Source organism: Nymphaea colorata, chromosome 1 (genome assembly GCF_008831285.2).
Source record: "Nymphaea colorata isolate Beijing-Zhang1983 chromosome 1, ASM883128v2, whole genome shotgun sequence".
Lineage (NCBI taxonomy): Eukaryota > Viridiplantae > Streptophyta > Magnoliopsida > Nymphaeales > Nymphaeaceae > Nymphaea > Nymphaea colorata.
Genome location: NC_045138.2, coordinates 20759653 through 20779112, shown reverse-complemented (window position 1 = coordinate 20779112; position 19460 = coordinate 20759653). Strand labels below are relative to the sequence as shown.

The window sequence follows — 19460 nt, the reverse complement described above, 5'->3', positions numbered from 1 at the left end:
TTTTACTATCAAAATTTGATGTTATAACCGTTCATTTCCTAATATTAAAAATCTATTATTAATATACAAAAAATGACTAACGCAATACATGTTCCTCGTCTAATGACTCTTAATATCACATTTATAAGGTTGGATTGCAAAAAGCATTTCAATAAATAATTTTAATGGGTCTATTTTTCATCCTTTACCTAAATAGTTTACTATTTACCTTTTTGCATATATATATATATATATATCTTGGTGGGGTGGGTTCTTTTGATTATCTTGTCATAATGAATTATGAGATGACGAGCTAGCGCTAGTGAAAACTTTTTATTTTATTATTGGAAAAGGGAAATTCATAATAACCACTGGAAAAATTGGCTTTGCAGGTATACATTTGAGATTTCATTGGACTGAAAAAAATTAACAGCGTTTTGGGCTTTAAGTTGATAAATAAATTCCATATGTTTAGTAAAATACTGATCATGAATATCAATTGAATATAGTTGTGCTCTTGGTAATATGCATTGTATTGACTACAAAATGAAACTATGCTGATTGATACAGGCTTAAATTTATTCTATTCTATTACACTTTAAAATATTTATTGACTATTTTTAAATAAAAGAAAAAAAAAGGATAAAGAGCAATGCGTATTGGCCAAAGTGCCATACCGACCAGCAAACCAAAAGTGATGTGCAAAGAGCTAGTGAACTTAAAATGTGCCTATTTAATTATGGCATTTAAAAAAAAAAATAGTCGAAGTCACCCCAACTTAAATTACCGATAACCATACAATTTGTACCTTATAAGCTTATTGTTTAAAGTGAGCCACACGTTCGTCCTTACTACCAGACTCTCCACAGCACAATCCGATATATATATATATATATATATATATATATATAACGTCGCGTTTCCAAACAATGCCTAATTTCAACATTTATATTATTTCTCACGAGATTCATGCATTGAATCTTTGCACCAGCACATTAACCACGATCAACATGTATATATATATATTGCAATTGTTGCTTTATTATACAAATAGTTGAAACAGGATGACTGAATCGACGAGCCAAGATTGAAATTGAGCATCTGGAGTTTTTTTCTGAGGGCTCCGCATTTACTGTTGGTGAGGGGCTGATACTGTGTGTTTCAGCCAAAAGTCATCCCCATTAATAACGAGAGCGAGCTGAGGGAACTTACTCCATTGCTGCTTTCAAAAATGGAGAAAAGTCCTCCAACTAGCTCGCACAATATAGTTTAAATACTTTTAGCTGCATGAATAAACCCAGGCTGACAGATATTGAGAGTATAAATGAATTAAGACCATGACTTTTGTTTGAAAATTTATCAAAAACATGACCTGGAAGAGAAAAAAAAACTATTGAAAGTATGATTGAACTGTGGTGAATTTATCAAATTTGGCATTGGTTTTTTAGCATAAGGACACACCACAGCAACTAAGAGAACATTCAGTAACAATATTCTTTGAGGAACAACATAAAATCCAACAAGCCATTGTCGTTTTGGCACGACACTATCCAACTGCACAATTTTTCTTTAAGATGTGAGAAAAATCTGTTCTTTGTTGGCGGAAGTTCCTCATTTTTCTCCCCATCTGAATTTTTTTACTGAAAAAGGGAAGCCGAGCAAGCATTGGAATCTTGCCTGTCACGTCGGCTCATCAGTTTTCTCGAGACTCCTCATGGAAAGCTGGCCTCGTAGTTGCCTCCGAACCAAGTGACAGTGGCACAGCTGTCTTCCATAGAAAAAAAATGGCAGCAGAGAAGAAAGAGAAGGCAGGAAGCTTCTTCCCCACATAAAACCAGCAGGGAAAGGATTCAAAAATCAATCCCATAAAAAGGGTAGGAATGTGATCTTTTACCCACTTTCCCGGTCTGTCTTTGTCAAATACACAACGAATCTTTCGGTCAGAACGTGGCTTCTCTGGGTTCTGACTCTTAACAATAAAAGTGGAAGACGGGTTGAGTAGATCAGAAGACCACCTTTCTTGCTTACGTATAGTTGGTCCAAACCTGTCCATGTCTGCTGGTGTTACTATATTTTAGAGAGCTTGATGACAAGAAACTGGCCGTTAATCGCTACCCAGGTGGCCCTCCACATGGTAGATCCACCTGAAGTTTTTTCTTTTCCTTTTCTATATTGTGTTTTTCTTTGTTATGGAATGAGAAATGGTTATTATTTGAATTAGGGAGGCAAAGGACACCCGCTGGTGTAGGACCCCATCCTTCATTGCTGTTATAATGTCAGTGATTGTGCATTGCTGGGAGTATTTTCGGGCTCCCATTAAAAAAATTTGGAGGAAATGACAAAAACTGCAGTGGTTTCGATGTGGACAGACATGGGCTGGCTGAGAAGGTGGACTAGGAAGGTGATGAAGATGCACAGGCAGAAAAAAACCATAAAATATGAAGCTGAGCGTGAGTGCTGCACGTTGGTAGGTTTCGTTTGTGATGCAAGAGAAGCGGTTTGTTTGAAGCGATTCTTGGTCTGGTTGTTGGGATCTTCGATGTTGGTTTTGCTTGTTTAGCTGAAAGAAAAAATGAGGCACATGAATTGATTGATGAGAGAAAGTGCTTTCGGTTTAGACCTGGTTTCGGATTTGCAAGTGTTCGGTGTGAGAAGCAACGACCTAGGAAATGGCAGAGGGAAGATCACTTGCCGAGACGCCGACGTGGTCCGTTGCTACTGTCACCACTGTAATGGTTGCTGTCTGTTTCATCGTTGAACGATCAATCTATCGTTTTGGAAAGGTATGGAACCAGTAGAAGGTGTTATGATTTGTGGAGAATGTTTGGGATTTCAGTTTCGATTTTGTAATGTTTCCAGTGGTTGAAGAAGACAAAGAGGAAGGCGCTCTTGGCCTCTTTGGATAAGATCAAGGAAGGTGAACATACTCTGTTGATTTCTTCCAGTTATGTATACAGTTCTGTCCTACTTTTTTTCCCGACTGCATATTGACGTCTAATATTCTTTGCTGAAGAGCTTATGCTGCTGGGACTTATATCACTGATGTTGGGACAATGGGCAAGGTGGATCTCCGAAATATGTGTGAAGTCGTCTCTTTTCAGCAGTCGGTTCTATCCGTGTACGAGGGATGACACTGAGAGGCTAACTATTCTCACTTATATCAATCAAACAGCTATGCCGTTGGAGAAGTTCAGTGTGTCTTCTAATCACTGTTCCGAGGTGGAGAAGCCTTGGTTAAATGGGTTTTTATGCTTTTAGGATAGAGTGGAATAACTGAAGAGCTTACCCTTGAATTCTCTTCTTTCATATCATGCTTTATACGCAGGGCCATGAGCCATTTGTTTCGTATGAAAGTCTAGAGCAGCTTCACCGTTTCCTGTTCCTTCTTGGAGTCACTCATGTACTCTACAGCTGCTTTACAGTTGTCCTGGCTATGATTAAGGTGCTTTGTCATGCGTAAATAATTCCCTGAGATTCCTCGTGTTAACATTTAGAGCTTCCTCTATCTTTAACCGTTCACCATCTTGCCTAATTAGTTGATTATTGCAATTTGTAGATTTATAGCTGGAGGGCGTGGGAAGCACAAGCAAATGCGGTAATCAGTGAGAGTTTGCATGGTAAGTGCACGCCAAACCTAAATGCTAATTTGTTTTAAAGTCGGCAGTTCTACGTTTCTCTACAAGGCTAAAGAACTAGTTTATAAATAATATGCAGTTAGTTGGTGGCTTTTCTTTTCTTTTCTTTTTTTTTTTTTTTTGGTTGCAGGGAATTTCTTAGAGCTTGTTTTCAATAGTTCGGTAAAATTTTTGTTGTCAACTTGTTGCCACTACCTTGTTGGCATCTTTGCAGATTGATGACACAAAAACATGCTCCACAGTCCACATACTATGTGGGTGTGTGTGTGATAACCAACTCTGGTTATAGTGCCAGTAGACATCTGACAGGAGCAACAGCAATCTTTTAAAGTTAGATTTATGAATTAAAGTTCCTATATCCTTGTGAGATAGTTGAACACTGAAGTATACAATAGGAGCTTCTATCAGAATCATATCTTGTACATTCTAGGTCTAGGAATTGGTTTCCAAATTTTTTTACCAGTGTTACAGGGGCAGAGTACGACCTTTGTCAAAAGGTGAAACTATAGTCTGCTTTCGATGGGGGAAGTGCATGGCATCAATGGGAGAAACATTTTTCTCAATGAAAGTTTTGATCTGTTTATAAAGGTGAAAGTGCCAAATTATTGACACTTGTTCACAAGACAATCTGTCATTGCCATCTTGTAATCCACATGTGAACGCTATTTCCTTCTCCTAACTGCAGATGCATCTTAAGAACTTAAGGTCAAAACCGTAGCTAGTTTTGGCAACTTGTTCAGTCGTATGTTTGGAAGAAGGAACTACAAAGTTCTTTACAGCAAACAGTGAAAATTACCCTTGGCCTTAATTTGTTAATATCTATATTTGTTAATATCTGTAGAACAGTTTAGTTACTTCAAATTATTTGTCTCTGGCAGCTTACATTTTAATTTAGTTTCCTTCGCTTTTCTGCAGGGAAAAGAAAGAAAGAAATCAAACGGCAGTCAACTTTTGTTTTTCATCATGCATCACACCCATGGAGCAAGAACAAGATTCTTATTTGGATGGTAATTAAGGAGAATGCATGTTTTTTTCTTTGATGTCCCAGTTATTGGCATGCTTCATAACAAACTAAGTACTCAAGTCGACAGATGTACCATCATGCTTTGAGAAGTTTTTAGTAGGATATTTTAAGTTTTTAACCAAGGAATGAAGCTAACTGACACACTGAGTAGTTGAGGGCACTGAAGACTAGCGGCAACTGAGTTAAGATCCAAAATAAGTTAAAAAAATAAAGTTGAAATATTAAATTTAATTTTAAAGTTGAAAAACTATAATTAGCACAATTTTAAGTTTCTAACTCACATATTGTAATGTTTTCTAGATAAAAGACCAGAGATATAAAAAAGGGTCTTAGTTCCTTCGCACTTACACAGTTGATAGGCAGCTAGGTAGCCCAGGCCACTTATATACCTTTGTAAATGGAAGAGCTTCTCCTATTCAAAAGTCAACCAAACATAGTTTTCACCCTTTTTTTTTAAATGATTTTGTTAAGTTCTTTTCGTTGCATCTGCATTTTCAACTGATAGTATCTTATGGCTTAGGATGCTCGAATGGCAGACAAATAATGAGGGAATGGTGAACATAAAGATGAACTAGAACATATTACTTGACTAAGAACAGATAAAAAAGACTGTCTGCTTACACATGCCTGCATGTAGGTTCATGTCTATTCTCCTTGTATATTTAGATGTTTGTCATTTTGTGCCTGAGAAACCTCAAATCAGAGATGAGGTGTATTTCTGTGTGAGTTGATGTGTACATTTGCCTGGTTAAAATTGGTTGAGTGTCAGAAATAACATGACAAGATTTAGAAGAAAGCAAATTTGATTTTGAGGTATTAATCTACATTCAAACAAATGCCTGCTAAATTGGTAGCTTACAAGAAAGCAACCTTAGAAACGGATATTAGTTTCCTAAATTTGTGAAATCCAGTTAAAATTTTGAATATATGTTGGATCTTCTAGTGAGTGCCTTTGTATGGAATCTCAGATGCTCAAGAATAAATGTGTCCCGATATTATTAAGAAATATCAAACTAAACAGAGCATGTACTTTTAAGTTTTAAACTTGAAATCTATACTAGCAGTCCCTTAAGTGCATCCGTCGGCCGCTCATCTGTCTGATAAATCAGTGTGTACTCGAGCAACCAAGCAACAAGCCATTCAAGTTTGGTTCTGGCTTAGATTTTTCAGGTACAAACTGAAGCTGAAATCTAGGCCTATACAAATCTAAGCAACGCAATAGCATACTTTTTCATTCTGAACAACATATGACAATTAGGACAGTGAGTTGGGTCTGTTAATCCAGTTAAAATGGTTCGTGGTATAACTAGTTTTATATTGGATGAATTTGAGTTCTGCTTTCATTGGCTTCCTAAATATCCTTTTTTTTTTGTTTTCCTTTTCATCAATCCTGGCTAAACTCTTCTAAGCATGTTACACTAATTGTTGCTGTTGGCTAGTTTCTGATTTATGTTTCTAATGTTTCCTTCATTTGCAGCTTTGTTTCTTTCGCCAATTTAAAGACTCTGTACAAAGGTCAGATTATATGGCACTTCGTTTGGGGTTTCTCACTGTGAGTACTTATGCAATAATTACTCAGCTTAAAAAGTTCATATCCTCTTGCAAAAAAGATTGCTTATCTGTTTTATGCATAGAGTGGCTTATATGAAACAACATCTTTATGCTTATTTTATTAAATCTGGCCATTACTGCATAGGCACCAAGCATATGTTCAACCAGTTAGCCCAATGAATGTTCAAAGAAGTTAAGAAAAAAAAATTGAAACATTTTCAAAGTTAAAATCAATTGAAAATTGTATATACTAAAATCAACTGGAAGAATGTTATGAAATATGATGTATTAAACACTGAAAGAAAGTTTGACAAGAAAAAATGGGAAACCTAATGTTCCTCAATTAAGAAAGGGTTTACCAAGCACTAGGTGCACTAGGATCCTGCAACCAGATACTGAGCAATAGTTAGGCCCCTATGCAGTCCTCTAAGTTGTCAAGATCTAAAGTCAAACTGAGGTCAGTCAGAGCCCTAAAAAGACAAAATGGCACTAGTTGGCCTGAGCTGGTTTAAGTCTCTCAACCAAAATAAAGTCAACAAAAAAGATATAGAAACAAACCAGATATACAGGAACACATATACATAACTAGATAAACAGATATGCCAAAAAACTTGCATATAAGATGTACATGTTGAAACACATATGCACACAGAAGAAAAAACAAAAACACATACATAGATATGTAAAACCTTCTACAAAAGGAAATTTATCTTCCTAACAAGAAGGAAAAGAAAACCCAACCGAATGTATAACTCAACCAAGAACATTGTAGTTGTTCGCTGACTAGGGACTGGTCTAACAGTTCATGGCCCATGGCCCTGCCAACTATGTGGCCATGGCCTATGGAGTAGTTAGCTGGCTACCAACTAGGGCCGACAAGTTGACTAGGCTGACAAGAAGGGCAGTTCTAGTTTCTAGGCTTCTTCATCAGCAACTGGATGGTTTATGTGGCACAAGAAAATATTAATGTTTCATGCCCTCTATTGAGGAATCTTTTGCATACTGATGTATTTAACTCAGATTATTCAATAACATTATATACACAAGATAGCCCTGTAAAAGAATTTGACTAGGTCTATAGTCTGTAGACATATTCAGAACGTGCAAGACTTCCCTTTTTTGTTGTACTCTAACTTGCTAAAGCATTGGCTCTCTGAACAGTAGTGGACCTAGAAATTTAGTACTCAAAGTCTTTATGTACTATTTATACTCATAAAAAAGGAAACTTTTTGCTTCTTATTTCCTGGACTCAATTTAGTAAATCAGCTTCCATGTCCTCCAAATCTCATGCTAAATAGAATAAAATAATTTGCATGTATGTGAGCTGCTCCACTAAAGATCTGCTAGAAGATGTGGTGATTTTAGTGCATTGGCTATTTCAAAGCCCTAAATTTTATCAGGTATTAAAGTTTCCATTTTCACATCACATTTTTGTATTTGGAGCAAAATCTAGAGCTTGGCTTTTGGGAGTTGCAAAAATCCCTATCCTCCTATGCAGGAGAACTTGCCTAGGAGGGTGCAGCACCAGCGTTAACATGGCTGGATACAGGTGCAACTACATGACGCAGCCTGGACACAACGAAATGATTGTTTATACTTTTTATTGTTCTTTTTTTGGTATTTTCTTATTATTAATGGATATGTTGTTGCTTGCTTAAATTTTTGCTTTTACACACACACACACACACACATATATATATATATATATATATATATATATATATATATATATATATATATATATATATATATATTGTAACAACCCAACCCACTTCTAGGCTCGGACCCCTAGTTTGGCGGATCCCAACCTGCCCCCTAGTAGTTTCGGCTTCAGTCTCCAAAAAGGCTAAGAACCAGGACAACCATCTATTTAATAACTCTCTTTATAAGCCTTTGAAGATCCCTCACAATCTTCAATGCGGGACTAAATTTTTGAGGTGTTACAATCCACCTCCCTTAAGGCACACACGTCTGCACGTGTGGGACTAGGAACCAGGACAACCATCTATTTAATAACCTCCTTTATAAGCCCTTGAAGATCCCTCACAATCTTCAATACGGGACTAAATTTTTGAGGTGTTACATATATATAGTTATGTCGTACACCCAAGTTTTTTGGCATTGCTTCGGACCCATATCTACATCCGTGTCCACACCCATGTGACATTGCTGTCTTTGTATCCAACTTAATGACAGCACTTGTTTCTTTGCCCCAACAAAACAAAAATTACCTTAATATCAATATACATGCATATAACTCTCATGTTGGCTAAATACACCACAGCACTTCTGGTTTGTGGAAAATAGTTTCATATATCCATCATCACAAACATTGGCAATATTTTCATAATTTTTTAATAATATTGCCCCAAAAAAATCAAATGAGAAAATGGAAATGTATCATGATTTTTTGAAAATATCACAAGAGAAAGTATCATAAAGATATTGCAATGAGATAGTTTCCAAAACCTATTTTTAATATATTTTACTTTTTTATTTTTAGCATTTTAATAACTATTTTTAATGTCTATTAGTGTTGTTGTAAGAAAATTAGTAAAAAACCCATAATTTGGTAAGTTTTCTAGTATGTTTATGTATTTTCTCTAAAATTTGGATTCCCGTGATTTTTCCTTTTTCTTTTTTTTGATGAATACCCAAGAAAAAAAATCTTTCTGCAAAAAAACACCAAAAACAATACTTTCTGAAAATAAATAGATTCCTAATGGAAGTTAACAGGTGTATTCCTGGATTACATAATGCATAAATATATCACACAGCTTCACATATGTCCTCATGACCTACTAAAGAAATTACTCAAGTCCATCTCCTTTTTTCCTGTCATGTATGCCTATCTTTATTAAGAAGGTGCCTTGGGACTGATAAAGTGGAATCACGAATACCTTTCCATATAAATGAATGAATGCATGATGATGACTGTTTCATTGTTACACATACTGTTGTTCAATATAAGGTAACTACTTTCAGGCTTTCAGCAAAGTGATCAGCAGTATTTGACTTCATTTGTAATTGCTTCAGAATCATAGGCTACCTCTATCATATAATTTCCACAAATATATGGTCCGCAGCATGGAGGATGAGTTCCAGGGCATTGTTGGAATAAGGTAAAGCGTGCAATTATACATTCTTCAATCTTCGTTTCTTACCATTTCAGGAACTTGTCTTTGTCTTTGCCTAAAAGACAAGTATTCAAGTTGTATATGCTTTCAATCGTATTGGCTCCTGATTTTGTCTTAGTTTTAGATCGATTGGTCACAAAATTTCTTAGATTTAAGGATTTTTCAGGTACTTTCTACAGGTTGTTCATGCAAATAAAAGAATGAACTCGTGTATCTACTATACTCGAATTTTGTAAAATTAGTAATGAAAAATGCATGGAATTTGTGTAAAGAAAAATACCTGATGCATGCTGTAACTTGACTCAGTAAGTTATTATTGAGTTTCCTGCAAAATTAGGCTTACCTGATGATCCAGGGTAGACAACTGAATATCCCAACTTCTGTGCTGACGGTTTGCTTCACTGTGATGATTTTGAGAAAATAACTGTTTTTTCTTCAATATCCAGTCTCTCACAATGGATAGTTATTAAATCAGCAGGACATTCATGAAAATTAGATCTATGCAGTTCTATATGGCAATATTTATTTCATCCCAGATAACAGAAAATCTTTTTCATGGGATTGAATTTTGATTTCAAAGTGCAATCTTATGGGGGGAACTTTGTCAATGGCATGAGCCAGGAAATTGTTCTTTCATTAATGCTAGTGCCAGCCTTTTCTTTTACTATGTTGTTTGTCATAAAATTTCTTAATCTGGCTGAATAGCCTATTTCGTTGGGATAATGTAGGAAAATAAGCTAAACAAATAAAGCTTATGGATGATTCATTGGATAAAGAGCTCTTATTTTTTCCAATTCTGGCTATAAGGGGACATCAGCCAATGGATGACACATTGGATAAAGAGCTCTTGTTGTTGCCAATTCTGGCTGCCAGTGGACATTTCTAATTGTCCAATGGCATCTAGCAGTTGTTACCAGTTATGTTTATTTTTTGCAGTTATTGGACAATTTAGTACCATCTTGTCGAATATAGAAAGTGGGAAATATATGATACTGCTGATAAATTTACCTAAAAATTGCAAAAAAGCTAAGACCATCTAAAGGTTGATTTTGGTAAGACGAAGATCTGATTTTTATGAGATTTACTTGTTTGACATCTTTTATTGTAAATTATAGTTTAAATGTACTCTGCAATTCCTTGACAAATACTTACCTTGAGAAGCTGCCTTGTTGTGTTGTATGACCTTATGAAGCATGTTTCTGACACAATGATCCTGCAAACATTGCAGCTGGCCACTGTGGATTTATGCAATTGTTTGTATTTTCATCAATATTCATGGTAATTCCCAGTGCTGTAATGTTTATCTCTTTTTATTAGTTCTTTTTCTTTTTCCTACGAGTTTGATTGATCATTGCTATAGTAAATGTCAAACTTGCTTGCTGTAACAGGATTAAATGTGTACTTTTGGCTCTCGTTTGTACCTGCACTTGTAAGCCCAGTTATAGAATTTTTGTCTTAAAGTTTTTTACCCTTCACAACTTGGTTTTTTACTAATCAATTTTCTTGTGTTTTTTTGCAATAAATGCAGTTGATTCTGTTGGTTGGAACAAAATTGCAACACGTTGTTGCGAAATTGGCACTTGAAGTTGTGGAAACAACTGGCCCATTAACTGGTACCCAACTAAAGCCAAGGGATGAGCTTTTCTGGTTTGGAAAACCAGAACTATTGCTATGGCTGATACAGTTCATCTCTTTTCAGGTACAGGACATTTCTGACACTCTCTTGCCAAAGATGGAGAAATTTTTTTATGCTAATGTGATCTTTTACTTTCATTTTGTCAGAATGCTTTTGAAATGGCAACGTTTCTGTGGTCAGTGGTAAGTTGATATGACAATTCTCTTGCACTTTCTTGTATGGTTCCATTTGTTATATTAACTTATCACACTGTTCTAGCATGTTAAAAAATTATCACCTGCCACTGTTCTACTATTAGTTTAAGTGAAAAATATAAAAATCATCCTCTGATACACACTTGGCAAACCTGGCAGTTGGCTAGGGAATTACCTGAGACAAATTAGATTGGCACCAAACTGGGTCACAAGTCAATTGTTGACCCCAATGCAACCAAATCCTGAAGGACTTGGCTCTGAGTTGGCCAACTCAGCTGGGATTGGTTGAATCAGCTGACGATCATCCAAATCTAGACTGTTTCATTCAGCAGTGATTCTAACTGTTACTCAATGTCATTAAAGAATAAACTAAAGTTTGTTTGTTAAGAATAAACAATTCTAATGCATATTTTTTATTAGTTATTATTTTGTAGTTGTGCTCATAAACTGTAATTACTTAACTGTGTTTACTTGATATTTACTTGTTATTTTGTAGATACATTTCAGATTTTTCATCAATTTGTAGGGAAAATACAGTATAAAAATTTCGGACCTGCTCTGGATGACGAGTCAACTTGCTGACCCATGAACCAGTAGTTATCTAGTTCAATCCGACTTATGGGTCTATGCTTTGATAACCTTTCTTTGTTGTAATAATTTTTTCCATAAAAAAGGCTAAATAAGTCAGTTTCCGGTACTTTTCATATTTCAAGAACTTAAATATGCTATATTGCTTCATAAATTCAATTTTGATTGTTTCAGACAATAGCATGATGCTTTTTGTGCTAGACATTCATGCTGATATCCATGAAGAGAACTTACATTAATGTTTACTTGGTCACTGCCAGAATGATTGTTGAAAATAAGTTATTGACTAGCCCAAGTTCTTCTTGGGTAGTTGCCAATCGTTTGTCCAGCATTATTCAAATGATGGTTTCTTATGGTAGATCCATTGTGCTGCTTGCCATAGTACAATGTAGACATTGATGTCTCTATATTTCTTTATGCATATAACATCTGAAGCTCAACTTGGGGATAGAATGCATACAATTTGTATGTTCTGGATTAGGACTTTGTTCTGAAAGGCAACCAGCTTGGGATGTAGAATATCATCATGCCTGAACATGGCCCTAGAATGAAGCTGTAAGTTTTACCATTAGTTGGGAAGACACCATTCATGCCTGCATATTCACGTGAATTGAGTACTTCTGTTCTCATTGGCAGCTGCAAGTGTTGTTTCTGTTGTTACTATATGTTTTAACAAATTACGTTTTTCCAGCAGAGCCCTTAGTCTGTTAAGTCACATGAGATTTATTGGTTCATGGTCTATAAACACAATCGTCCTTATTCAAGTATATCTCCATTTTTCTTCTCTGAGTGGTGCAAGTTCGTGCCATGACTTTTTTCTGTTGTTCTCCTACGAATTACCTCTTGCCTGGGCTTGTACCATGTTTGGATATGATATTGATATTCTTAGTGACATTAGAGTCTCAAACTTCTTTGGCAGCAGATATTTTCTTTAATAGTTTTCCAAAATCTCAGTGTTCTAACGCATACTTACCAATCCATTCACTTGATAATTTGTAATCTTTCTTTTATTGTTTGTGCAGTGGGATATAAAGACACAATCATGCTTCATGAACAACCATGTTTTTATTGTAATTCGCTTGGTTTCTGGGTAATGTTAATCCCTTATTATGCAATCCACCTCTTTCTCTCTCTCTCTCTCTCTCTCTCTCTCTCTCTCTCTCTCTCTCTCTCTCTCTCTCTCTTTTCTAGCTTGATGGGCATCAAATTCGTTTGGGTGTCCTGGTGATTGTGAAAGTAGCTCATTTAATCACTACAAATGCAGGATAGTGGCTCAGTTTTGGTGCAGCTATGTCACACTACCACTCAATGTGATTATCTCACAGGTGTGTACCAGATTTTTGGGGCATTTTTCATCATAGTTACATATATAATCCAACCTCAAATTTGCATTCACTTGTACGTCCCATACTTTGTTCTATTTTGTGTGTGTTTATTATTACATCCTCATACCCTATTAAAAACATGTTGACAGTGCCACGTATATGAAACAATCCCTTGCAGCATTTTTGCTTACTTCCGGTACTTTGCTGTAGTGTCATCACATAATGATGTAGTAAAGTTTGATTCTATAACATTTGTGATGCAACTGGGGGCAGACATGCACATTCTGATGAAAAGAAATACTGGAAGTTGAAGATCAATTATTCAATTGACAACTGTAATGGTCTCAGTGGTGGTTGAGGGTGGGGAGGTATTCCTAATAGTCTCTACTTTGACCCAAAAAAAGAGAGAGGTGAAAAATCAGCTAAAATCTAAATATTTCTTATTTTGGTTGTGATTTGCTAACATAAGATTATTAATCTTCTAGTGTCAACAAGTAGATGAAGACATAATAAAAGCAAAATGACTGATCTAATAATCGATGTCCTCATGGTGTCCCTCAAGTTCTACTTTGTTACTCAAGTGCAAATTGATAACTTAAATTTGGAACTATCTTTCTTGCAGTAACCGACAATCTAGAATGCATTTTATTGTTGTCCCAACGAGATTTGCTATGAAATGCTTGCATTCTGACCTTCAATGAATCAAACTGATCTAAAGAAACTTGAAGGTCAATGTGTATATACAACTTTTCAACTTCCATTTAGTCATGCAAGGGAAGTTATGTGCTAGTTTCCGTTTCCTGTACCAGCCATTCTGTTCCAGCAATTTGGTTTTCTCTTATATGCTATAAGCTAACAATTTTTAATGAAACTGTACGCGGTTGGACTGCCTGACTTATTTTTATTACTCTTGTGGCACCAAAATGTAGACAATAATTGTTACTAGTATTTACCTATTATGTGTCTGAAGAATTGAAAATGCAATGAACACTGCCCAGTGGCTTATCAAAGTGCTTTTCCTGATCTTGGAGTATGCTGACCATTGCAGATGGGGTCGAAGTTTAAGAAGTCATTAGTTTCTGAGAATGTCAGGGAATCTCTTCATGGTTGGTGCAAAAGAGTGAAGCACAGATCTAGACATAAGCACTCGTCATATCTTCCAGCTACTAGATCAACTTGCTCGCTGGCATCTACACTCGATGAAGGAGATGATGAGACTATTACAGTTCTTTCAGGCACACTATCTCGGTGTGCAACTACTACTACCCTGCGCTCCCTTTCATTCAATCATGTGAGGGATGATGAGACAATTACAGTTTCTGGCACAATATCTCGCTGCCCATCTACTGCTTCACAGCGCTCTTTCTCGTTGAATCATGTCTCCATAAATTGTGAAGAAATCTATGCTGATGACATCATTCAGCAACAGGAAATCTATGCTGATGATATCATTCATCAACAGGAACGTGGTACAGTGTTTCCAACTTCTGGTTATTTATCAGATTCCTCTGGTAATGCACCGGTAGTTGCTTCACATGAATCGGATGTAGACAATGCAAAAATAGATGATAACTATGATGGTAATAGAGAGCAGCATTGAGATTGAATACTCCAATTTGGGACTACGTCCGCCCAATAGAAAAAGGTTGTTTTACATCACTATTGTATCATATGTTCATGGAAAGAAGAATGAAAAGGGGAAAAGGAAAAAAGCTTTGTATATGGAAACAGTAAAGATTATCTTTGAACAGAAAAGAACTGAATTACTTGATCTTAGGCTTAGGCTTCGGAAAAGGCTCCATGTTCACACGCACTGACAATGTTAAGCTTGTCAAAAAAATTAAAGCCGCCTCCTCCATTTCCTTGGCCGGCACAGTTAATCGAGTGGGATTTCCTCAAAATATCATGATCTGTGTATGATATTATCTAACAATTCTAGCATACTGATATTTCGGTTGTTGTTGCCTTCAATTCTTTGTTATAGCAGAAGGCACAATACTAACAAGGCAAGCTTTTCTGACTGTTTTCCAAGCTTTTCTGTCTGTTTTTTTATTATATTTACTACGAACTACCTTGCTAGTCGTATTTCTCAGTGACAAGTTTTGCGGCTATTTATAGTAGTATACTTGAAATAGCATTTTCATGTTTAATCCATTAGGTGTAACGGTTATTACACGTTAACAACGCCGTGTTTGATTTCAACTCGTACATTTCCTCAGTCTTTCCAGAGCGAGGGTCCTTATAACCCAATTGACTATCCTCTAGACAGAGGGAAGAAAAGACAAGAAGCTGCGCCAACTTGTAATTAAAGGTTAAAGAAATTGTGAGCAGCTATTGTAAATGCCTTAAGCAAAAAACAGAGTGAGAGACAAAAACTGGACAGTTTTTCATATATCATCCGATTACTTGGACATTTTTGTAGCATTTTCAATTCGTTATCAAGAACAGCTTTATATAGGCCATGAAATGGAGCCAAAGAGTCGTGAAAAATACTGTGTTTTTAAATAAATCTCAAGGTAAACCTTCCCACATCCTCTTGGTTGCGCCAGATTTGTATGCGCGCACACACAGAGATACAGAGAGCTTTTTTTTTCCAAAAGAAAAATAGAGAATATGTGAAAATAAAGGAGGCTTTGTTTTGCCATGCCGCAGGGGCAATGGCTTGAAGTTGAATCACATCAAGCAGAGAGAATTTAAATTCTATTACAAAGCAGAAAGGGAAAAAGTTTTTTTCCCTTGATATCATATACGCTTTTGGGAAGTAAGACCACATATTGTGTCATAAAAAGATAACCATGCAGCAGTTCGACCAAAAACTTGCTTAAAATAATTTGTTATCGTCTTGTCGGTTTTAGTGTGTTGTCGCATGGATATTTTATGTTCAATCTGTAGATTAAAGATTTTAAAAATAAATATTTGTTGTCATTTTGTTAAAGAGTCTTGAATTGGCTGATTCTTAAAGAATTTGCTGATTTAAGCACCACAGTACACAATGCTCAAATTTCCATGTTGACCCCTGCATGTTTTTAGATGAACCAATTCGCTATGGATAGACCAATACTGAACAATATTATATGATGTGATACTTTTTCTCAGTAGTAAAGAAACCACTTTTGCGTGAGTCTGAGCCATGGTCGCGCTGGTTTAATTTGCTGGCACTCATGGCAGCCTTCCCGACTGTCTAAAACTCCAAGACGAGGGTCCTTAATTTAAATTTCAAAAAGCTTTCACCCTGTCGAGCATGGCAGAGGTCAGCCCCCACAGGAGGCCACAGTGACGATTGAACCATGACCAGCTGCCTACTGCCAGGGGCTTTCCTATTTGTGCCAAAACCTTGGTTCTCATGAAATTATTCCTCAATGCAGTCCACAGATGCCCTTGGATATCTGAAAGCATTTATAAGTAATTGCTCCTTGGCTTGAAAGTATTTCAAAACTCGTACTGACACCTAATTGTTGGACAACTAAAAAAATTATCTGCATTAAGCTAAATATCTCACAAGGAAACACTTCCGCTAATTACAGTACATGGAGTACTTACTGTAAAATAACATGATATCCTCCACATAGCCACTGACATGGTTTCCACCATCAAGTTTTCTTCTGTTACTGGGTGATACAGTCTGCAAAATATTAACAGTTTACACCGAAGCTTTTCTTCTGCTGTTGGGAGAAAGTCTCCATTTTTCGCTGTGTAAATAATTCGTTCAAATACGGTATATACTTTGTGTTGCCTGGTCACATCTATAGACAGGCCATTTTGCAAATTGATTTAAAATGCAGAACTCACTTCATTGCATTGTGACAGTATGTTCATTTACCCTGTAAACTTAGTACCTTCTGTTTGACAGATTAATATATCATCAATTCGTATGACTGATTACGACATTTATATTCCGATTTTCCGAAAAACAACTTGAGTCTCTAGTTGTTGGTTTGCATTAGAAAGCTTGTAACTGCTGTTTGGCATTTATTAAAACAGGGCCATGGTCACCGTATCCAGACCATAATGGTGTTGCTCCTCCTCATGAAAGAATGAAGAATTTCAGCAAGCAAAATCACAAAAGCACATAAAAGCGGCCTTTGTTCCCTCCCCCCACCAATACCCCCCCACCCTTCCGCTTCATTGTATTTCCCACAACTATGATCCAACGAAGATCAAACCATCATACGGAATAAGTTTCACAAAACCCAGATATGGTAGGGAGAACTACCCAGCCATCAAACCTGACAAGTTTATCTCAAATATGAAGAGGAAATATGGAAGATGATTACCACAACCAAGTGCTTGAACAAAATTACATGCCAGTTTCCCTCACAAGAAACAAGGATAGTCTTAGACTAAAATTTAGGAAACAAGTTAAAGCAGGAATTTGATAATGAACACTTCTGCTAATGACTGGGCTTAGCCTGTGAGGACCTCCTCCTTGTGGGTCTCAATGGTCACATCCCCTGTTGGGTAGGCGACGCAGGTGAGCACGAAGCCGGCTTCAAGCTGGTCATCATCAAGGAAGCTGCCATCCGACTGATCAACGCTGCCGTTCTTAACTATACCAGCGCAGGACGAGCAGGAACCAGCCCGGCACGAGTAAGGCAGGTCAATGCCTTGCTCCTCAGCATGGTCAAGAATGTAAACATCATCCGGGCAGTCGAACTCTTGGGTACCGCTTGGTGTGATCAATGTGACCTTGTAGCTTGCCATGGCCACAACCCGGCCGCGGCCGGCCTTCAGGCCGAACAGGCTCTGGCCCACGTTGGGGAGAGACGACCGGAGGGTTGCCGCAGGCTGTCGGCTTGCCAATGCCGTGCTGCTCAACATGGTGCTGGCCAGCGTTGCCGATGCCATGGCTGCCTGGTGCTGTGGAAGGAGCAAGGAAGGAGATGTTAGCCAAGTTCTAGCACTACCACAATTGCGCTGCCCATGGACAAATAAGAGTGTGGATGCTGGTGGGCATGGTCTCTTTATCTGCCACGTGGCATGCTGCTGCTGGTTTCTTATCTCCTTATCACCTGCAGATATTCACTCATTTTTTTGAGGCTGCAAATTGCTTTGCCTTACTCAAGAGTGAGTGTTCTACTTTTTGTGGTGCCATTTGAATCTCTTCAACTGTGTGATTCAAACACAAAGATCCAGGGGAGGCTGCCCACAACTGTGGTGGATAGCTCCAAGTGTGAACCTTTACAAGTGGTTTCCCTAATCTCGCAATGGAACACGAAAAGCCCAGACTTGGATCTGCACTGTATGATTCAAATCTGAACCCATAACTTACATATTGAAGCTTAGATGGTAATTTAGATCCGGGCAAAACTGGATCCATTTAGCAACGATGCCGTGGGACCAACATCTACCAACCATTAGCTGAAGGTTTGAAATTTTGAAAGGAAGCTTGCCGAGCCGTGACTCATGAGGCCCCTCAAATTGTGAGTGCAACTGATCTGATCCACATAATGTCGTGTGCGGGTCCGGTATGGGTCGTGTCCACCTCTTGTACCAATCAACTACTGTAAGGAAGCCATGGAATGTTAATATCAGCCAGTGGACTCAAGCCACGCGTTCCTTCAAAAAAATCCATCTTTTCTTACACCAAAGCGGGGGAAAAGAGTTCCCGGCGTGGCCTAATATAGCAGATCAACAATGGCAAGACGAAGTCTTGAGGTTTTCTGCCTGTCGTAAATTGCCCCATTTTTTTTCTTTTTTTCTTGGTGGGGGTGGCCGTCACCTTTCTCATTAGCACCAGCGACCCCTCGAAATGTGTTGTTGGCGGTAATGGGCTGCCAGCAATGCCCCGCCAGACATGGATTGGCCGGTGCCACGGCGAGAAGGAAACAGTGCCCCTGCAATTCTTCCTGAAGCCGCAATTGTATATATATATATATATCTTCCAGCCATCTTGATTTCTGCTTAATCACGGCCGCACGGTGCCATTCACAGGTGGTGTGCTGCAAGAGCGCCGGTGGATCTCTGTTTAAACCCAGATGAAGAAATCCACAAATCATATTTATATATAAAGTGAAATCAGCCAAGCTGCTAAATATTTTAAATCGACTGCTGAAAGACACCACAACCGGCGCTAGTTAATGCTTCTGTTTCAAAAGTTATAAGCCTTTCTGTAATTTTTTTTCCCATCGTTTTTGCTAATTGATACAGCATGTTAGCGAATATGGGTCTGTGATTTCTCGGTTCATATCAGTGATTTTAATAGTTTTATCAGTATTGTTAACATTGCTTACTCACATACTACAACGTCAATAGTAGTTTACGCTTTTTATTTTTTTGTCCCTTAAACAAATTTAAAATATTTTAATTTTTTTAAGATTCAAAAATTCAAAACTAGATGATACATGCCGATAGGTAATGATGTGGATTGACTCATATGTCACAGATTCGAACA

General features: G+C 37.3%; 2 protein-coding genes across 2 annotated transcripts; one reads left to right on the top strand and one right to left on the bottom strand.

The window, feature by feature from the left end:
• Positions 1 to 1747: 1747 nt before the first annotated feature.
• LOC116267165 (MLO-like protein 4) lies at positions 1748 to 14843 on the top strand. Its single transcript, XM_031648763.2, has 16 exons — positions 1748 to 2113; positions 2201 to 2762; positions 2839 to 2896; positions 2993 to 3198; positions 3305 to 3421; positions 3536 to 3596; positions 4530 to 4621; positions 6116 to 6190; positions 9226 to 9311; positions 10555 to 10604; positions 10715 to 10755; positions 10855 to 11025; positions 11109 to 11144; positions 12767 to 12834; positions 13009 to 13069; positions 14118 to 14843. Exons 2-16 carry the CDS (start codon positions 2649 to 2651, stop codon positions 14667 to 14669), a joined length of 1788 nt encoding a protein of 595 aa, XP_031504623.1. The 5' UTR covers positions 1748 to 2113; positions 2201 to 2648; the 3' UTR covers positions 14670 to 14843.
• A 2473-nt stretch (positions 14844 to 17316) lies between these two features.
• Positions 17317 to 17989, bottom strand: LOC116250829 (ferredoxin-A-like). The gene has a single exon (XM_031624781.2). It carries the CDS (start codon positions 17912 to 17914, stop codon positions 17474 to 17476), a length of 441 nt encoding a protein of 146 aa, XP_031480641.1. The 5' UTR covers positions 17915 to 17989; the 3' UTR covers positions 17317 to 17473.
• Between the last annotated feature and the right edge of the window lie 1471 nt (positions 17990 to 19460).